The sequence below is a fragment of the Pristis pectinata genome, chromosome 14, assembly GCF_009764475.1.
Source record: "Pristis pectinata isolate sPriPec2 chromosome 14, sPriPec2.1.pri, whole genome shotgun sequence".
In the NCBI taxonomy this organism is placed as follows: Eukaryota; Metazoa; Chordata; class Chondrichthyes; order Rhinopristiformes; family Pristidae; genus Pristis; species Pristis pectinata.
Window position 1 is genome coordinate 28,813,921 of NC_067418.1, and position 17,275 is coordinate 28,831,195.

The 17,275-nt window shown below is 38.4% G+C and overlaps 1 protein-coding gene across 1 annotated transcript in view; it reads left to right on the plus strand.

Annotated features, from left to right (window-relative positions):
- The first annotated feature begins 11,649 nt into the window (after positions 1–11,649).
- The window catches only part of lmo1 (LIM domain only 1), a 28,157-nt gene continuing 22,531 nt past the window's right edge, over positions 11,650–17,275 (plus strand). Inside the window, exon 1 of the mRNA XM_052029290.1 lies at positions 11,650–12,267. Coding sequence (XP_051885250.1) covers positions 12,246–12,267 — 22 coding nt within the window. The 5' untranslated portion in view covers positions 11,650–12,245. The remainder of the gene's footprint in view (positions 12,268–17,275) is intronic.

The following is a 17,275-nucleotide window of genomic DNA, read 5'->3' on the forward strand; positions in this document are numbered from 1 at the left end:
AAAGCATATAGAGATAACTGTTGCAACAGCTGGTGTATAAATTATATAAAGCCCACTTTCTACTAACCAAGCACACCTTAGGCTCAGCTGCATTATTTTTTAATCATCAAAACTTAAAGTGGATGATTTTACATAATTCAAATTGTCCTTTCATTCCATGGAGGATTCCCTTCACATTTAAAGTAAAGACTGTGCAAACCAATTAACATATTGAAAACACCAGTCATATTTTCAATAAACTTTTTTCAAGTGACCCACTTGTATGCTGATATCTTGTGCTTGTGTTAAAGTAGGTATTTGCAGAACAGAATGCAATGTGTTCCAGTGTTGGCAGCAAAGTTATTTTACTGTGGATTCAGCTTTTAATACCAGTGAAGATCTTGTGATAGAGTTTGATGAATCTCTCTTAAATAGTTAAGCGACAATATGCTCTCAGTAAAACAATATTTATGTATAATAATTAATATAGCCTGTAAAACATATCAAAATTATTTGTAGAATTTTTGAAGTTGCAATGCCACTCATTAACCTACACATTATTATCCTATTTACTCCGCATATAAAAGGACAATCAGTATTATACCCTACCCTCATTTTTCACTCATTATACTTTCTTCTATGCTCATTATGTACCATTCTCATTTCTCCATGCCTCCTCATATACTATCCTTTCAGTAACTTGTACCTTGCGATGCAAGAATGCATAGTGGTTTCTTCTGCCTGTTGAGGAAGAGCTTTCACCCAATTCTAGCATGTCATGGTACAGCACTGATTAGTCCAATGTGCTACAATGTTCACTGGATGCAGTGTCAAGAGACTGCTATGGCCAGAGATAAAAGTGGTTTAATATGCTGATAAAAATGATTGCTATATGTGATGTGGTGCATTTTCATAATTTTGAGAAATTTTAATAAAATGTTTTGTGACTTCTCAGTAGTATCAACATATAGCTCTTTAAATGATAAAGTAACCCTGTTCATTGGTAGATTGACCTAACAAGGCCAGAAAGTTTGCATACATTCCTGCTGTTACTATGCAGTCCTCTGGTAGAGGTAGTTCGACAGGGCAGATAGCAATAACACTGTCTAAAAACACCCCGCTCTGCTCTCTCATTAAAGTAGTTTTGGTGATTGACAGCAAGGTCTGTACATTACATCAAATGAATATAATCTGGTAATCATCCCAGGCTATTTCCTTGAACTCTAGAAGCTCCCCATTACATGGGTGGGCTATGTTATTGAACTCTGTCCATCTCAAATTATTTGGCACACTTCAACTCTGGTGTCTACAATACAAATTCAGTGTCAGTTGGTGAGTTCACTAACCACATGACACGTGCAGAGCTGAGTTTTCAAGACATTTAATATGAAAAACCTTGTGCTCTCAAGGTTACGCAAAAATTGAAACAACTTCCACCTCTATAAACATCTAATAATGGGGTAGTCCCTCACCTAATTGAGAAGGTTCATTTCAGCTTATGAGAAACTATATCTTGCTTTGTCATTAGGATTTTTAAGTGAGCAATAATGTGATAAGGGCATTTATTGAATAAAAAACATCTATTTAAATTCTCAAATTTATATAGAGATAATAAATTGGCAATAAGTCCTAAGAGCTTTACTATAAATGCTTTTAGTATACCAAAGTTTAACTTTTTTTTTGTCAATTTTACAGGAAGCCATCATTAATTAAACCAACCTCAAGTAGCTGGTGTCAGAACTATCCATGAAACATTTAGGCCCAGATCGGTGTATCTTTCAGGATTCATAATTTCCTTCACAAACCTCCCTCAAGACTTTCTTAATGGCTTTGTGAGTAGATGCAACATCCACTGGGGAAGTGTGTCATTCGGATCAAAAAGCGTCAGGTTTGCAACCCCATTCTGAGCTGTAGCAGATCTAAGCCCAGCGTGCCAGTATGATTATGATATTTGATTCAGTTGCTCCCAATAAATGGAGGTAAAGACAGAAAAGGCCCACTCCTGAGCCAATAAGATATTTTTGCCAGAATGACTCCAGGTTGAGAATATTGGTTAAGGATCAAACGGAGGCATCAGTAATGATAACCATGTTTCAACACTATCTAGGCTCATACATTTAAAGCAGCCTCTTAGGCAAAATACTGGAGTGTTGCTGCACTTGTGGAACTGATCACCTGCAAAGTAATATTTTCTTAATGATGGTAGGGTGAGTTGGATGGAGAAGGAAACCTTCCTTGAGTCCTTGGCACTTGAATCCTTCAGGCAAACTTGTGGAAATTTAAAATCAATCCTCAGTGGGTTTTATTTCACAATTGTAGCATTCAGTCTCGGCAGAGGAAAAAAAATGATTGCACATTGCCTCTCGCAAGTGATCTTTTTATGGGTGGAATCCAGAATGCCATAAAGTATGTTCTCAGTCACCTGCCCATCTGCCTGAAAGAGCTGCTACATAGACAAATATCACCTGGGAACACAAAGTGCAACTAAAGTTAGAGGCGGAGAGTTTAACAATTTGAGGTTGAAATGACATTGTTAATTTTGCAATGAACTGAAATTTCTTTGTGTTTTAAGTAGCTTTGAGTATTCTTGATTCCATAAAGAATGCAAAAGGATTAACTGAAGTCTGAATATTGGATTCTCAATGAAGTGAGCCAAATTTGAAACCCAATTTAAACCAAATGTTCATTTGGGCTTCCCCGAGGGTTATGATTTTCAGTCTCAGGTGGATTATCTTCTTTACCTAATGAGTAGTTAGAAAGTGGAACGTATATAACATGGAGCAGTTCAGGCAAGTAGCATACAGCCTTTGAGAGAAGCAAGATAAATACAAGGCAAAAGGCAACAGAAGAATTGGTAGGGTGGGAGGAGGCTCATATGAGGCTTAAACATTAGAGGTTGCATGGCCTGTTACTGTGCTTTAAATTCTGTTGCTCCATGTATCTGAGATGAAGAATAATAAAGATTTTCTTCTCTCTGAGGCTCATCTCAGGATCTGTAGATGAAATGGAATTTCTGACCCAACCCTTCCTAAAGTCTAGGATAAAGGATCAAAATAAAGTGGGACATTGTCCCAAAATTGGCTCAGAAGTAGGAACAAAGGATAATAGTTTACAGGTTCTTTTGCACTGGAAGGCTGTTACCAGAAGGCTTCTACAGGCTTCAGATGGTCTAGTCAGTTGGGTAGAAAAATGCAAATGGAATTCTGTCCAGATAAGTATGAGATAATGCATTTTGGGAGGTGAAACAAGGGAATAGACAATAAATGAAAGGATACTAAGGTGCATGGAACAACAGAAGAACCTTGGCATATATGTCCATGGATCCTTAAAGACAGAAGAACAAATCAATAAAGAAGATAAAAAGTCATATAGGATGCTTTCCATTATTGGCTGACCATTGAATATGAAATTGTGTACAATGCTGGTTAGACACAGCTTGAGCACTACATAGTTCTGGTCAGGAGATGCAGAGGAGAGTCACAAGGAAGTTGCCAGGAGTGAACATTTTGGCAATGAAGAATAGTTGCTTGGCCATGATTATTTTCATTGGAATAGAGGGGAGACTTATATAATAACCTGATAAGGTGCCACATGGTAGGCTGGTCCAGAAGGTTAAAGCACTTTGGACCCAAAGAGAGCTGGCTAATCGGATCCACAATTGGCTCGGTGACAGGAGGCGGACTGTGGTGGTGGAAGGATGCTTTTCTGATTGGAATTCTGTGCTCTGTGGTATACCGCAGGGATTGGTGCTGGGGCCCTTATTGTTTGTGATATATATTAATGACTTAGATGTGAATGCAGGAGGTATGATGAGTAGGTTGGTGGTGTTGTGGATAGTGAGGAAGGTTGATTAAAACTACAGCAGGTAATAGATCAGTTGGAAAGTTGGGCGGAGCGTTGGCAAATGGAATTTAATTGCACAGTGAGAAGTGATGCATTTTGTGAAGTCCAGTAGGGGATGGACATATACAGTAGATGGTAGGGAGCTAAGGAATGTTGATGAACAGAGGGACCTTGGGATTCAAGTCCATATTTCCCTCAAAGTGACAACACATGTGAATAGGGCGGTGAAGAAGGCATATGGCACGCTTGCCTTCATAGGTCAGGGTATGGAATACAAAAGTTGAGTTGTTACGTTGTAACTGTACAAAACACTGGTTAGACTGCATTTGGAGTATTATGCACAGTTCTGGTCACCACAGTCTAGGCAGGACGTGGTGGCACTGGAGAGAGTACAGAGGAGATTCACAGGATATTGTCTGAATTGGAAGATTTCAGTTATAGGGAGAGATTGGTTAGGCTGTGCTCATTTTCCCTGGAGCAAAGGAAGCTCAGGGGTGATCTGATAGATGTTTAAAAATTGGAAGAGGCATAGAGAGGGGAGATGGAGAGCATCTTCTTTTCCCATAGCAGAGGTGTCAAAAACAAGAGAGAGCAGGTTTAAGGTGAGAGGAAAGAGTTTTAAAGGGGATTTAGAACATAGAACAGTACTGCACAGGAACAGGCCCTTTGGCCCACGATGTCTGTGCTGACCATGGTGCCAATTTGAACTGCACATCTGCCTGCACATGGTTTATAGCCTTCCATTCCCTATCTATTCATCTGCTTGTCTAACCGGCTCTTAAATATTGCTATTGTATCTGCTTCCACCATTTCCACTGTGCTGCATTCCAGGCACCTACCACTCTCTGTGTAAAACTTAAATCTCCTCATAAATCTCCTTTAAACTTTCTCCCTCCTTTTTAAAGCTATGCTCTTGAGTATTTGACATTTCCATCCTGGGAAAAAGATTCTGACTATCTACCTTCTATGCCTCTCAAATTTTATACGCTTCTATCTGATCATCCCTCAGCCTCTGACGTTACAGAGAAATCAATCCAAGTGTGTCTAACCTCTCCTTATAGCTAATACTCTCTAATCCAGGCAACATCCTGGTGAACCTCTTCTGAACCCTTTCCAAAGCCTCCACATCCTTCCTGCAATGTGGTGACCAGGCTGCAACCAATAATCCAAATATGGCCTAACCAAAGTTTTATACAACTGCAATATGGATTCCCGACTTCTACACTCAACACCCTGACCGACGAATGCAAGTTTGCTGTACGCCTTCTTCACCACCCTATCTATTTGTGTTGCCACTTTCAGGAAGCTATGGACCTAGCTGGACCAAGATCCCTCGGTACATCGATGCTCCTAAGGGTCCTGCCATTTACTGTATACTTTCCTTTTACATTTGACCTCACCTCAATGTATGATAACTCACACTTGTGCAGATTAAACTCCATCTGCCATTTCTCTGCCCATGTTTCCAACTGGTCTGGAATCCTGCTGAATCCTTTGAATCCTCATTCTCCACAACTCTGCTAATTTTTGTTTTCATTTACAAACTTACTAATCAGCCCACCTATATTTTTGTCCTAATTATTTTTCTATATACATCACAAACAAGAGGTCCCAGCACTGATCCTCGAGAACCACCACTGGTCACAGACATCCTGTTGGAATAACACCCCTCCGCCACCACCCTTTGTATTCTATTTTGAATACAATCTACCACATCTCATGTGCCTTAATCTTCTGGATCAGTCTACTAGGAGGCACCTTGTGCAAAGCTTTACTGAAGCCCATGTAGACAACTTCCACTGCCCTACCCTCATCAATCACCTTTGTCGCCTCCTCAAAGAAGGGAAAGTTTTCTTTTTACACAGGGAGTGGTTGATATCTAGAACTCGCTGCCAGAGGAGGTGGTGGAGTCAGATGCAATTACAACATTGAAGAGACATTTAAGCAGGCACTTAAATAGGCAAGGCATAGAAGGATGCGGCAAGTAGGAAAAAAGGTCAACATGGAAGGGCCCATTTCTCCGCTGTATAACTCTATGACCAATTATAAGAGGCCCGGATAAAGCAAATAAGAAGGACCTACATCCTTTAGGAGAGGAGTCAAAATACAGGGACATAGATTGAAGGTAATTGATAGAAGCACTAGAGAGGGCAGGTCAGGAAGGGGAGTGGTAATCACCTAGAGGGTGTTCGGGATCTGGAAATTGCTGTACAAAAGGCAGAAATCTGCTGCACATTTAAGCGGCATTTGGAAGTGTACTCGACGAGGTGTGACTTGTGGGGCTGCAGACCTGGTGCTGGATGGTAGAGTTAGGCTGGGGTAGCTCTTTTTTGACCAGCACAGTTGCAGGAGGCAAAATGGCCTCCTTCTGTCTCACAAATTTCTATGATTCTACTAAAAGATCATTAGAACTATAAAATGTTCAATAAGGAAAGTTATCAAATGTCTTTCAGTAGGAAGCTGCAACATAGAACTCTTTGTTGTCATTGCAAAAGTTCAAGTCAATTCCATTTATATATAACTCCTCAAGAAAAACAGAATGAAGATTTCAGTAAGAAAGCTCAGCAGCAACATGGTTTTCAGTCAGTATTTTGGAAAAAAAAACTGGTTTTACTTCAGTTCTATAAACCAAGGCTTTCAGGCGCTGATGAAACAGACCTTTGAAATACAGTTTCCTGTAGTTACTAAAGCAACAAACAGATTGAAATGTTATTTTCTATGAATGTGTGCCTCACAATGAAAATTCAAAGGAGAAAACATATATCTTGATCATTTAAAATGTATAGCAATAGAAATGTATTGCATCCATGTTCTGAGTTTTAAATAAGCTCAAAAAATGCATTTTTGTATATACCCTGATTTAATCTGTTCTGGTTTTGGTTCCATTACTAAATTCATGGGGCATGTTTATTTGACATCCCCTATCAAAATATGGCTGGCGATGAGCGGTGTAGGAAAATAACATTTACCAACTGACAGAAGGTATGTAGCGATTTTTATTTATTTACAAGTAACTTTCCTGTGGAGTGGAAATGCAGGACTGTTTCCTTACTCCATAGGAGTTAAATCTTTGCCAAAACCTACCCCACCAACCATTAAAATGTAATGATATATCGTCTCCAGGAGGGCTAGTTTTCACAGCTGGTCAAAGTATGTCCATTCTCCTCTGTGACCTGTGTTCAAATTCAGACCAGGCAGATGAAATGAAAATCCTTCTTTCATAGCTAAGTGTCTAAGTGTAAATAGTTTAGGCCAATTTTCATCCAGCTGTCCAATTTAACACACCACTAAAATTAAATATTGGTTCTAAAGGAAGAACTAGCTGCTGCTCTGAGACTGAAGTTCAACTGTGTTGTCGAGTTCACTTAAAAATCATCTTTCAATCCATCAGGTGCTTTCTCTGAGCAACAGTATCAGTAAAGATATATTAATTGATAGTTTTATGCTTCAAGATGAATAAAATAGTACTCTTTAATTACTATTTTATTCTTCCCCTATTTTTGAGGTTCCTGAAAGATAAAAGGCCAATGTCTCTAATTATTTTTGTATTCTGCTCTACAGAGAATTCCAAATTAGCTGATTGGAACTAACAAGTCTTTGCACAGGAAAAGACCAGATCCTCTTCATCATATGATATTTATTTGCACCTGAAAGAAAAATAAGTAAAACTACATATTCCACTAAGTCCCCAGAGGAATCAAATGACTGCAGACATGAAATATATACACCCAGGTGTTACTGACAGAATCCTGGCACACTTAAGCATTCTGGAAAATAAGCAAAAATTAAATTAGTTTCTTTTATAAACATTCACCCAATTACTATACAGTCCCTTTCTTACAATGAATTATTCTGATTCACCAGATTGTTTTACTTTCATTTGCCTTATGTAAAGATTAGAGCTTTACTGTTGTTTAATGTAAATCATTACACTGAGTATTTACTGGAGTGCTAGCAGTTCAAATATGCTTCATTGAAGTCATTTATTTTCCATATTTCCATTCAGTTGATGTACCATTAACAGATGACGTTCTACTTGCCATGGGTTTTATTTCACTATCTTCAGGATAAAGCATTTTATCTGTCCCATAAATCTTCAAATTTGTCCACCATGTCTTCAAACCACAAGAGCCATTGCTGGCAGTGTCCCTTCACCAATTTCCCAACTGTTAAATTGAAACAATCATCCACAGTTTGGTAACAGCCAGAGAGTAGTTGCAGAAACACAGCAGGTAAAAGTGTAAATGACTTTTTTTTTGCCATTATTCCAGTTTTCATTCAACTTAGCAAATGGATAGTGGCAAGCTAAAGTACACATGATCTGAAATATGTAGTTTATTCTATATGCAAGGGAGTTAGGATAGTTCACTTGGAAGAATTTATTTTGAGCAACTTTCTCAAATGCAACTGCAATGGGCTACACTGTGGATTCTGTATATATCAATATAACTGATGTGTGTTTTTCCTAATTTCACTTTAATGTAGATGATAAATATAGAATAAACATATTTTACCTTTATTTTGTTATAACAGGCTGCCACATTGAAAATGTACCTAGATGGGCATGGGCACTACCTATACTTTCCATCATGAAACTGATGGAAATGGTTAAATCTATGGCTTAATATGAAGACCAAAAATATTTGGATAGTTGCCATTAAAACCTATGTAAAAATGAAATGATATATAACCAGCCAGCATATGATTCATGAATATGTCAGTCAGAGATAAGTTTTTTCCAATTAAATTACAGCCTTGAATTTATATAACATCTGATCATCTCTCTCAGCACTTCATATAGTAATGAATAACTTAACCTTCTTCTAAAAATGTCCTATTCTTAAAATATATAGTAAAATACCATCAGGATATGTCATTATCTTCATTCACTGTATTCAATTCAGTACATTCCCAATAATGAATTACTTTAAAATACCATTGTCAAGTTATTCAGATTCCGAGCAGCTCAATAGGCAGAAAATGTATTCTTCAGTTCTGTTGGCAAAATTTTAAACAATGTGAATGACCAATGAATAGGTACTTGGTAGTGTTTTCTGAGGGAGGAATGTTGACCAATGCAACTTGATCAGTTTCAGCTGATGTCATGAATCTTCATCATCATCCAGCTGAACTACAGGGTCAAACAGAAAGGGTCTCAGCTAAGCATCTTTCCCAAACATGTGTACCTCCATGACAGCAGCAGTCAGTCTACGTCTTGGATTAGGACAGGATCTAACCCCCAACCATCTGACTCAATGGCAAGACTATTATCAATCAAATCAAGCTGAGTACCCTCTTGGATAATTTATGCCACTGCCTGTTGGAACAAGGATATTCAGTAATGTTATAACATAGAGCATTTGAGTGTTAGAAATGTCATTTAGCCCCCAAAGACCTGCCCATTTTGATTTTCAGGATGTGGCGAATTTCACATGTATTCAAATTTAGGGGCAATGTTGTAAATGGAAATGAGAACCAGTGAGCAAAGATGAGATAATAGGTTTCACAAATGAGTTCTGTAAAATGGAGTAAACCAGTTACTCTATCTTGCATTTAGCTTTCTGATGTGATTATTTTGCTTACAATATTTTTTTTCCTTTTTAGTGGAGATTTTTTTAAGCAAACATACAGAAACACTTCTGTAACCACTGTCAGTTGGCAGTCCTTCTTGAGGTGAATAATCACCTTCCTGAAAATCCTGCTTTCAGAAATAAACTTGAAATTTACAGGATTAATTCAAGCTGAACTATTGCCAATTTCATGAGTGAGTTGTGCGGACATATTTAGCTTTCTGGTGAAACACAAAGGAAAATGTATGAATGCATTGCAAACTCTGCATAATTTGCAGCGTAAGTGTTCTGTTGTTGCAATTCCATATGGACATTGAGTAGTATAACTCGCGTAACGTACCTGTTGTGTAAAGATAATCGTTTTTAATCAAGCTCATTAATAATGCATATACTGTTATCAAATAAGATTTGAACAACACCCCAGGGTATGAAGAAAACTTACTACTAGCAAGTTGTCAGTTAATTATTAGCAGTTTTGGAATGCTGCGCTCACCAAACCTTTAGTGGTCTAGTTAGATATTTTACTGGTAAATGAGCTGTGAAAAGGGGGTGCAAGAAGACTATCTGATTTGCAGTCTAAGTACCCTCCATGTGAGGAGAATAAAAATCCACGTAACTACCGACTAACTGAGCAGTATAATGAATATGCGGTTCATGGAAAATAGAACTGTCAACAGGCCAAAATCCACGTAATTGCGCGTGATAAAATTTAAATGTTATTAATTCGTACATTGTAAGCCATTGACTTCCCAAACATTTTTATTTGTTGGTAGAGTGAGATCTGCATTTCCCACATTACAGCAAGTTCCATGTTCGCAGTTATTCCATTGGGAGAAGAGGGTGAGCAAGGGTGGAGAGCGGGTCTAGGTAAATAAGAGGAGCAAACATATTTTATGCATACTTTCCAAAGACAGGGCATATATCTGATTAAACATAAAACAGTCCATCTCTTCAATATCGCTAACAGTTTTCACTGGTACAATTGTAAATAACGCTAGACTTCATTTAAACGACTCATGCAGCAGTAAGGTCTCCTTGGCTAGTCAGTCTACGTTCAAAAGTACCTGGCATCAATTTTGTTTTGTTTAACTCTGCGCCGCGGCTATGCAATTTTGCATCAAAATACATCAGGTCGCAAATGAAAAACAATCGTCTCATCACTTGCATCAATTTTTTGGCGATTCTCGCTCTCCTCGGCTATGGAGCTGGAAGCTTGTTTAATTAGCCTGATTGGAAGTCACAAAGAACATTGCGACGACGGTTTGCAAGCGATGCGTAATGAAGGTCGGATTCCTGGCATCTATTAAATGTTACGCACAAAGAGGCCCCTGTGTCTTTAACTGGGAACTGTCACATTAGGCGGTGAATTGTTGGATCCTCCTCACCTCCCAGAGCTTTTATTTCCCGTGTAAATTGTTGGCGGGGTGGCTGGACCCATAAAAATCAGAATGCTTAGGGAACGCAGAGGGGAGCGCAGTTAGAGTAAAAGAGTTTGGGAATTAAGGTCATTAATTTCCCAGTTTCAAGACTGCCACACAGACCGAGATAAAGTCAGCATAAATATTCAACCAGAGTTTCTCTGTTTTCCTTCACTCTTTTTTTCATCGGCTGCCCATTTATCTCCATCCTGTCAATTAGAGGAAAAAGCAAAGAACTAATTAGGAACTGTGCAATTTTAATTAGCTGTTTTGATAATTAAACTAATTGGTTCCCTTGTGTTTCCGCAATGTGCACAGAGCACTTTTTTGATATCTGGGCTGCAGATTTCCCATCCGTTGGTTAATTAGTCACTTTTGCATTAAAAAAGGCTTTCTTAATAGCCTTAATTTGCAGTTGAAAAGAGAATCTGCCGTCAATAATTTGTGTAATTGGTAACCGTTTGATTGTAATTTAGAACTGTCGTTGGATAGCTCTGCATGCCTAATTCCTAATAGTTAGGATTAAAGTTGGACTGAATGTTAAAAAGGGGGGAAAGTGTGTGTGTGTGTGTGTCTGTCAGTTTCTGGGTGTGGAGGTGGTAGTGGAGAGAAGGGAAAGACTCTTGGATCTGACTGCTTTTTCTATCATTTTATGAGAAGATCGGTGTGAATCCAATCAGTCTCCCCTCCTCTCTCGACCACCCCCCGCCCCTCAATCCCACTTATCTTCAAGGTTTAATAAAGGATTCGAGGGTGGTTTGCTTTTGCGTCGTGCAAGAAATAAGGTTACCCATTTATAAATTAATAGCAAAAGTCGCCCCCCCATCCTCTCTCTCTCTCTCTCTCTCTCTCTCGCGATCTCCATTGCTAAATGCACGTGTGTTACAGAATGTTCCCTTTGTGAGCCAACCACGCACACTCCTTAAATGGGCTTTTGTATTTGTCAGAATTAATGAGAAAAGTTCCCTTGCCCTAGGGGTAATTAGTGTCCTTGGAGTTAAATAAGCTAAAACTTAGACACCTCTGGCACAGGCAATTATGTTTGTGTATTGAATAATTGATTCGGGGGCTGCTAATCAGATATGAGCATAATGAATTGATTTAATTAACCAGGGAACCTGAGGAATACTGGGAAATGTGTGCATTTATTCACCAGCCAGGGACCCTAAAGGGTATAGAACCACATAAATTGAAGGAAAAAGCTGATAGTCGCGGTTTGCCGGCTTTTGAGAGCGGTTTAGTGCAATTTTTTAGCTAACGATCGTTGAAGGTGTGCGATCACTGTAGAATTCACTAACCGAGAAAGGTCGGTTGTCGCGGTTTTTCCCCTGTCTTCAAAAGGCAAGATAGATAGCAGTTCAGCCACCGAGGCTCGCTGGCTGGAGAAGCCGAGGAGGGAGCGCCGTGCCCCGGACTCCGCCGCATCCACGGGACCATGGTGTTGGACAAGGAGGAAGGTGAGATGCGACACTATTTTTGTGTGTGTGTGTTTTTATGTATCCGCTGTTACCGGAGTCTGTCCGCCGTGATATGAGAACGGCCGCCGAGTCAAGGTAGAAGATGTTTATGTGATCACTTTCGAGCTCTGTTTCTGCATTCTTTCCCTATAACCTTTTTACGAACATTGCGTCTTTATCGGTTCCGATTTGGATCTCGCTCCTACCGGACTCCAATCGCTTCTGAAGCTCTTTATTTTCTCCTTCCTTGTGTGAAATAAACTGCTTCGTTCTTTTGTACGCGCTGTTTGTGGTTTCCCCCCTCCCCTGCCTACTATGTTATTTCACTTTGTGTGATGGTGGTTTGATATCGCCCCTTCTACTGCCGTTTCCCCAACCACAGTGCTACAAACCTTTTGTATTTCTAAGTGGGGCGGTTAAAAATGTAATTGTTTTTGTGCCGCTAGTTCTCTGTAAAAGTTACAGTAGTGAATTCATAGGCTGTTGCTTTTAGGTGTATAAAATATTAGCAGCCGGATCACAGATGCGGAGATGCTTCAAGCTTTTTAATTTCCTATCATGGTTCATAAAGAAACGACTGAAGCTAGTTCTGTCCTTGTGTTTTCTCTCCCCAGATCAGTTGCTGGCTGGCGCTTGCCCGGTTGCTACGGAGATGAAATTGACACAATTAACACAATTACTTTCCAATCCTCTTGCATTTAAAAACCGTTTCCGACTCTCCTCCCTTTACCGCTGCACATATCCTTCACATCTAAACAAAATGCCGCGATGAGCGTGTGTTTTAAAACACTTGTTTTCCTTCTATAACATGCTGCCTTAATGTATCATCATAAACTCTGTACTAAAATGATTGGGTTTAATCTGTGACTTGTCAGGCGTCTGTTTTCCTACTGGTTCGAGCGAAGTAAACCGACACTTAACTCTTTAAAGACTGGACAACTTGGTGTGTGAGTGGGGGGTGGGTAGATAATACTTATCTCATTATACGCTTCTCCCCCTCTCCTCAACCCATCTTTTCCTCTAAATTTCGAGGACAGCGGAAGACTCATAGCCCCCATTGAACGTATTTGTTTGTGGTAGACTTACAGCTAATTGTATTGGAGTGTGTCGGTGGGGGTTAAATCGGTGAGAATAGAGGGTGGATTGCTTTGTTTCGGTAAGTGGTAATTGATGAAAACCATAACACATGACAAGAATAGTCAGCAATATTAAATCCTGTTTCTCTAAATGGACCATGTACCAAGTCAACTGTAAATTTCCTGCTTTGGATGTCTGTCTTGCTAAAAGTTTTCTGTATGATTCATGATTTGGATTGCTTTTAACAGATATTGGCTAAGCAATATGGTAAATGTACAAAGGCGATACAAATGGCATTAGTAAAAGAGGATACACAGGACCATATAATGCAGTCAATACTACATTAACTACTGAAGCCCAATTACACTGCACCGAGAGTGGCTTTTAGTAGCATTAGGACTTCCAGAAGAGTGTGATCACCTGCTGTTTATTGCCTAAAAGCTTCACCCTTTGTTTGCTGGGTTCAACTAGTCGTTGTGAGTAATAGCTGAGAATTTTTTTACTTTATTCCTGCCTGAAGAATTTGAGGGCTAGGTATCCTTGGTTTTACCTTATTCATAAATTTTGCAAACAAATCTGTACTTGCAGTTTTATTAAAATGTCCATCCCTATTCTTGGGTGCTGCTTTTATTTTGTCTTGTACCTGTAATAAGCAGTTACACGTATAATCTGGGTTAATTTCTGCAATATGCTGAGTCTGCTGTAAAGGTAGAATGAACTGACTGTGAAAGTGCAACATTTATCCCAAATGTCTTTCCCCTGCTAACTTGCAAAATCTGCAGCCATTAGTGAAGAAATTGGTAGAAATTATAATTCTTTTGGGGGGAGGGGTGATGAAACGTTCACAAAACTGAACAGTTGATCCAAATATTAATTTTAAAATGTATTTCAATCTTTATTGATTGGATTTGAACCTGGATTCATGGTGAAGACTTTTAGGAATGTTTGTATTTGACTAATTTTGACAATGGCAATTTATTGGGCAGGAACATTTAAGGGATTGTTCCTATTTCTATAATGTACAGGTTTAGTGTTTTCCAGTTGTGTGTAATTTAGCAAGCTGTTGGCATGATGCAAGTATTGCATCTGTCTGTAGTTCTGTTTTATTTTCTTTCCCTGCTGAATGCTTGTTTCAGCAGTTGAATAAGTAGTTGGTAGAGTTTACTTTAAAGTGCACTTTTCTGCATCTTCCAATTGTACTTGTAATTGCTATAACCAAAAAATGATCCTTGATTTATTGAAGCATGAGATTCTTTCTGATATGGTACATGCATCAATTTGTTTAAGGCCTTTAAGGATGTTGCAGGCAATCTCAAAATGGAGAATGTTTGCTATGCAACACGGTTTGATGGGTTTGACTTGGTTCTGACACTGGCAGAATTGTTTTGTAGTACACACCTAATGGCATAATGCGTAGTATACAATGGTGCTGGTTTCTTATTTAAAAGAACTAGAATAAGGAAAATTGTTCCTGGTCTGATAGGGGTGGTGTATGGGGGGGGGAAAAAAATTTCCAAAGCTTTCTTGCATCTGAGAGCTATTTTAATATTTTGCATCCAATTCCAAAAAATAATGGCCAAGCTTCATGTGGGCTTGCATTCCATGTATTAAAATGTGTTCAGTTGGTCCCTTCAGTGCAAAATATTTTGCCCTCAGCTGAGCTTTGAAGTTGGATATATTGATTGGCACAGGTTTTGGATTTTTCAGTTGACATTGACTTCCAAATAACACAATATGCACAAATATTTTCACTATCCCAGGCTCATTTGATCATGAAATGTTATATAGTACCCTAGAGTTATTTTAATTGATTTAACTTCAGTTCAGTACAGATAACCTAGTTTTAAGCTTGAATTCTTTCAATATATTTTGTTATAAACTTTACATATTTTGTAGTTTACTGCATTGTTTGAAAGTTCAAACAAAATTTGAACATGTTCACTGAGCTAGTTTGATCTACAAATAGCTTTGTAGTGTTCATAAAGTACCTGCTTGAAACCTTTGCAAATGCTAATACACTCCCCAAGATTGGCTGTTGTAGCTGAAAACTAGTTTCAGTGTGCTTTTTGTATTTAAAAAAAATTAAGTATTGCTTTATTTGCATTGTTATGGTGATCCTTTCACATAACAGTAGGCAGTTAAGTTTCTGTCAATTATACTGGAGCTCCTACAGCTTGTCTAACTTGAAATTCATTGTATGAATAAATCTGTAGCTTGAAATTCTACAGGCCAGATTTCTTCCAACCTCTGCCCCAATATTTTAAAATCTGTCTGGTTGCAAAGATTGCTATTTTGAAGAGCGTGCTTGGTGTTCTGGCCAATATTTACCTATTCCTTGGTAAAGGTTACCTGAAGTCATTTATGGGAATGTTATGTGGACGGATTATTGCTATCTCCTACATTGCTGCACAGGCAACACTTAACTTCATAAACAGGGATTTTGGTCTGAAAGGGAGAGATGTTTATAAATGCAATTTTCTTTTATCTCACTACACTAGATGGAATTGAAGTTTAGAAAAATTTTGAAGCAAGTACAATTTTCTCATTGAATCATTACATAATTTCTAAAGTCATTGGAGATGGTATCAACTTTCATAGATTAGGCTGAAATCAGAATATTACTCTATTCTGCATAATTGAATCTGAATTTGATATGCAGAGCTGCTATTTCCCCACAAATACTACTTCCAAACTTGGATTGGAAGCATTGGCTGCTTAATGCATAAGTGAACACCTTATGCTTTAAAACTTTGCTCTTGCTACTCTAAAGTTATTCAAGGAATTAAAGAACCAGTTGAAATGTAACTGTTGTATTTGGAAAATGCATATTAAAGCCTTAAATGAACGTTATCTAATCTGTGGCACGAGAAAATCTGTTAAATAGCTGAACTTGTGAAATTGTAGAAACTCAAAAGTAGCCAATTTGTAAAAAAAAAACTAATCTTCTGGCTTTTTCCGTTTCAGAATGGATGTTCTGCAAAAGGACAAGGTTTTCCTTTACAGTGTAATGAGGTGATTTCACTGTGTCCAAGAAACATGCTTTAAATTCTTGTAATTTGACAATAAGTAAGAGAGAGCAAAAAATATCCAACTAATGTCAGTGATACTAAACTACCTGCAGTCATGACTACATTTTGCAGGGAGAAGTGATCATGGCAACATGGGGGAGAGTAGATTGTATATAGTAGATCTTAAAATTATAATGTCAAAAGGTGCTTGCTTAAATGCTAGCAGCAATGCTGTTCAAAGGACAGTCACAACCTGGTTTGATTTTAACTTTGTATAAAAATTCTATTCAGAACTGAATTTTCTAAACTAAGTTGTCAGCAAGAAATGATTGTTTGCTTAAACCTGGTACGTTACCACTGGGAGTGAACGGAGAAAGACGAGCAGCTTGGAAAGTGATGGTATTGAATAGAGGTTGAGAAGCAAGCACATCTTAATTGCTTTTTTCAATACGTGTACGATTTTGATGTGAGGGATGTGGATTTGCATGCTTCCTGTCCAGCTATAATATTTGGTCATGCAAGATAAAACTTGTAATTCAAATTGCTGGGCGTACGTAGTCCAGTAAGAGCCATTTGAATAAATGGGGATTTAAATATAACTTGCTACTGATAGAATTGGTTAATTATAGCATCTTAAAATCTAAGTGACTTTGTATACTGAAAACTTTTGGCTGCCAAATTCTCATCTCTTAAAGTAGGGAAATTCTGGTTGGAACATTAAAATAGCAGTGACCAGTTGTGTGGGATGGTATTTTGATGCACAACACATTGCTATAGTAACCTAGTCATCTAATGAGAACCTGGGACCACCTCTATTTCTGATGGGGATGTGTGTGTGTATAGTAACTGAGCTTTTGGTCACCTTGTTTTGGCCTTGAATATACCATGTTTGCATTCAAGTGTGGAGTAAGAAACTTCAAATC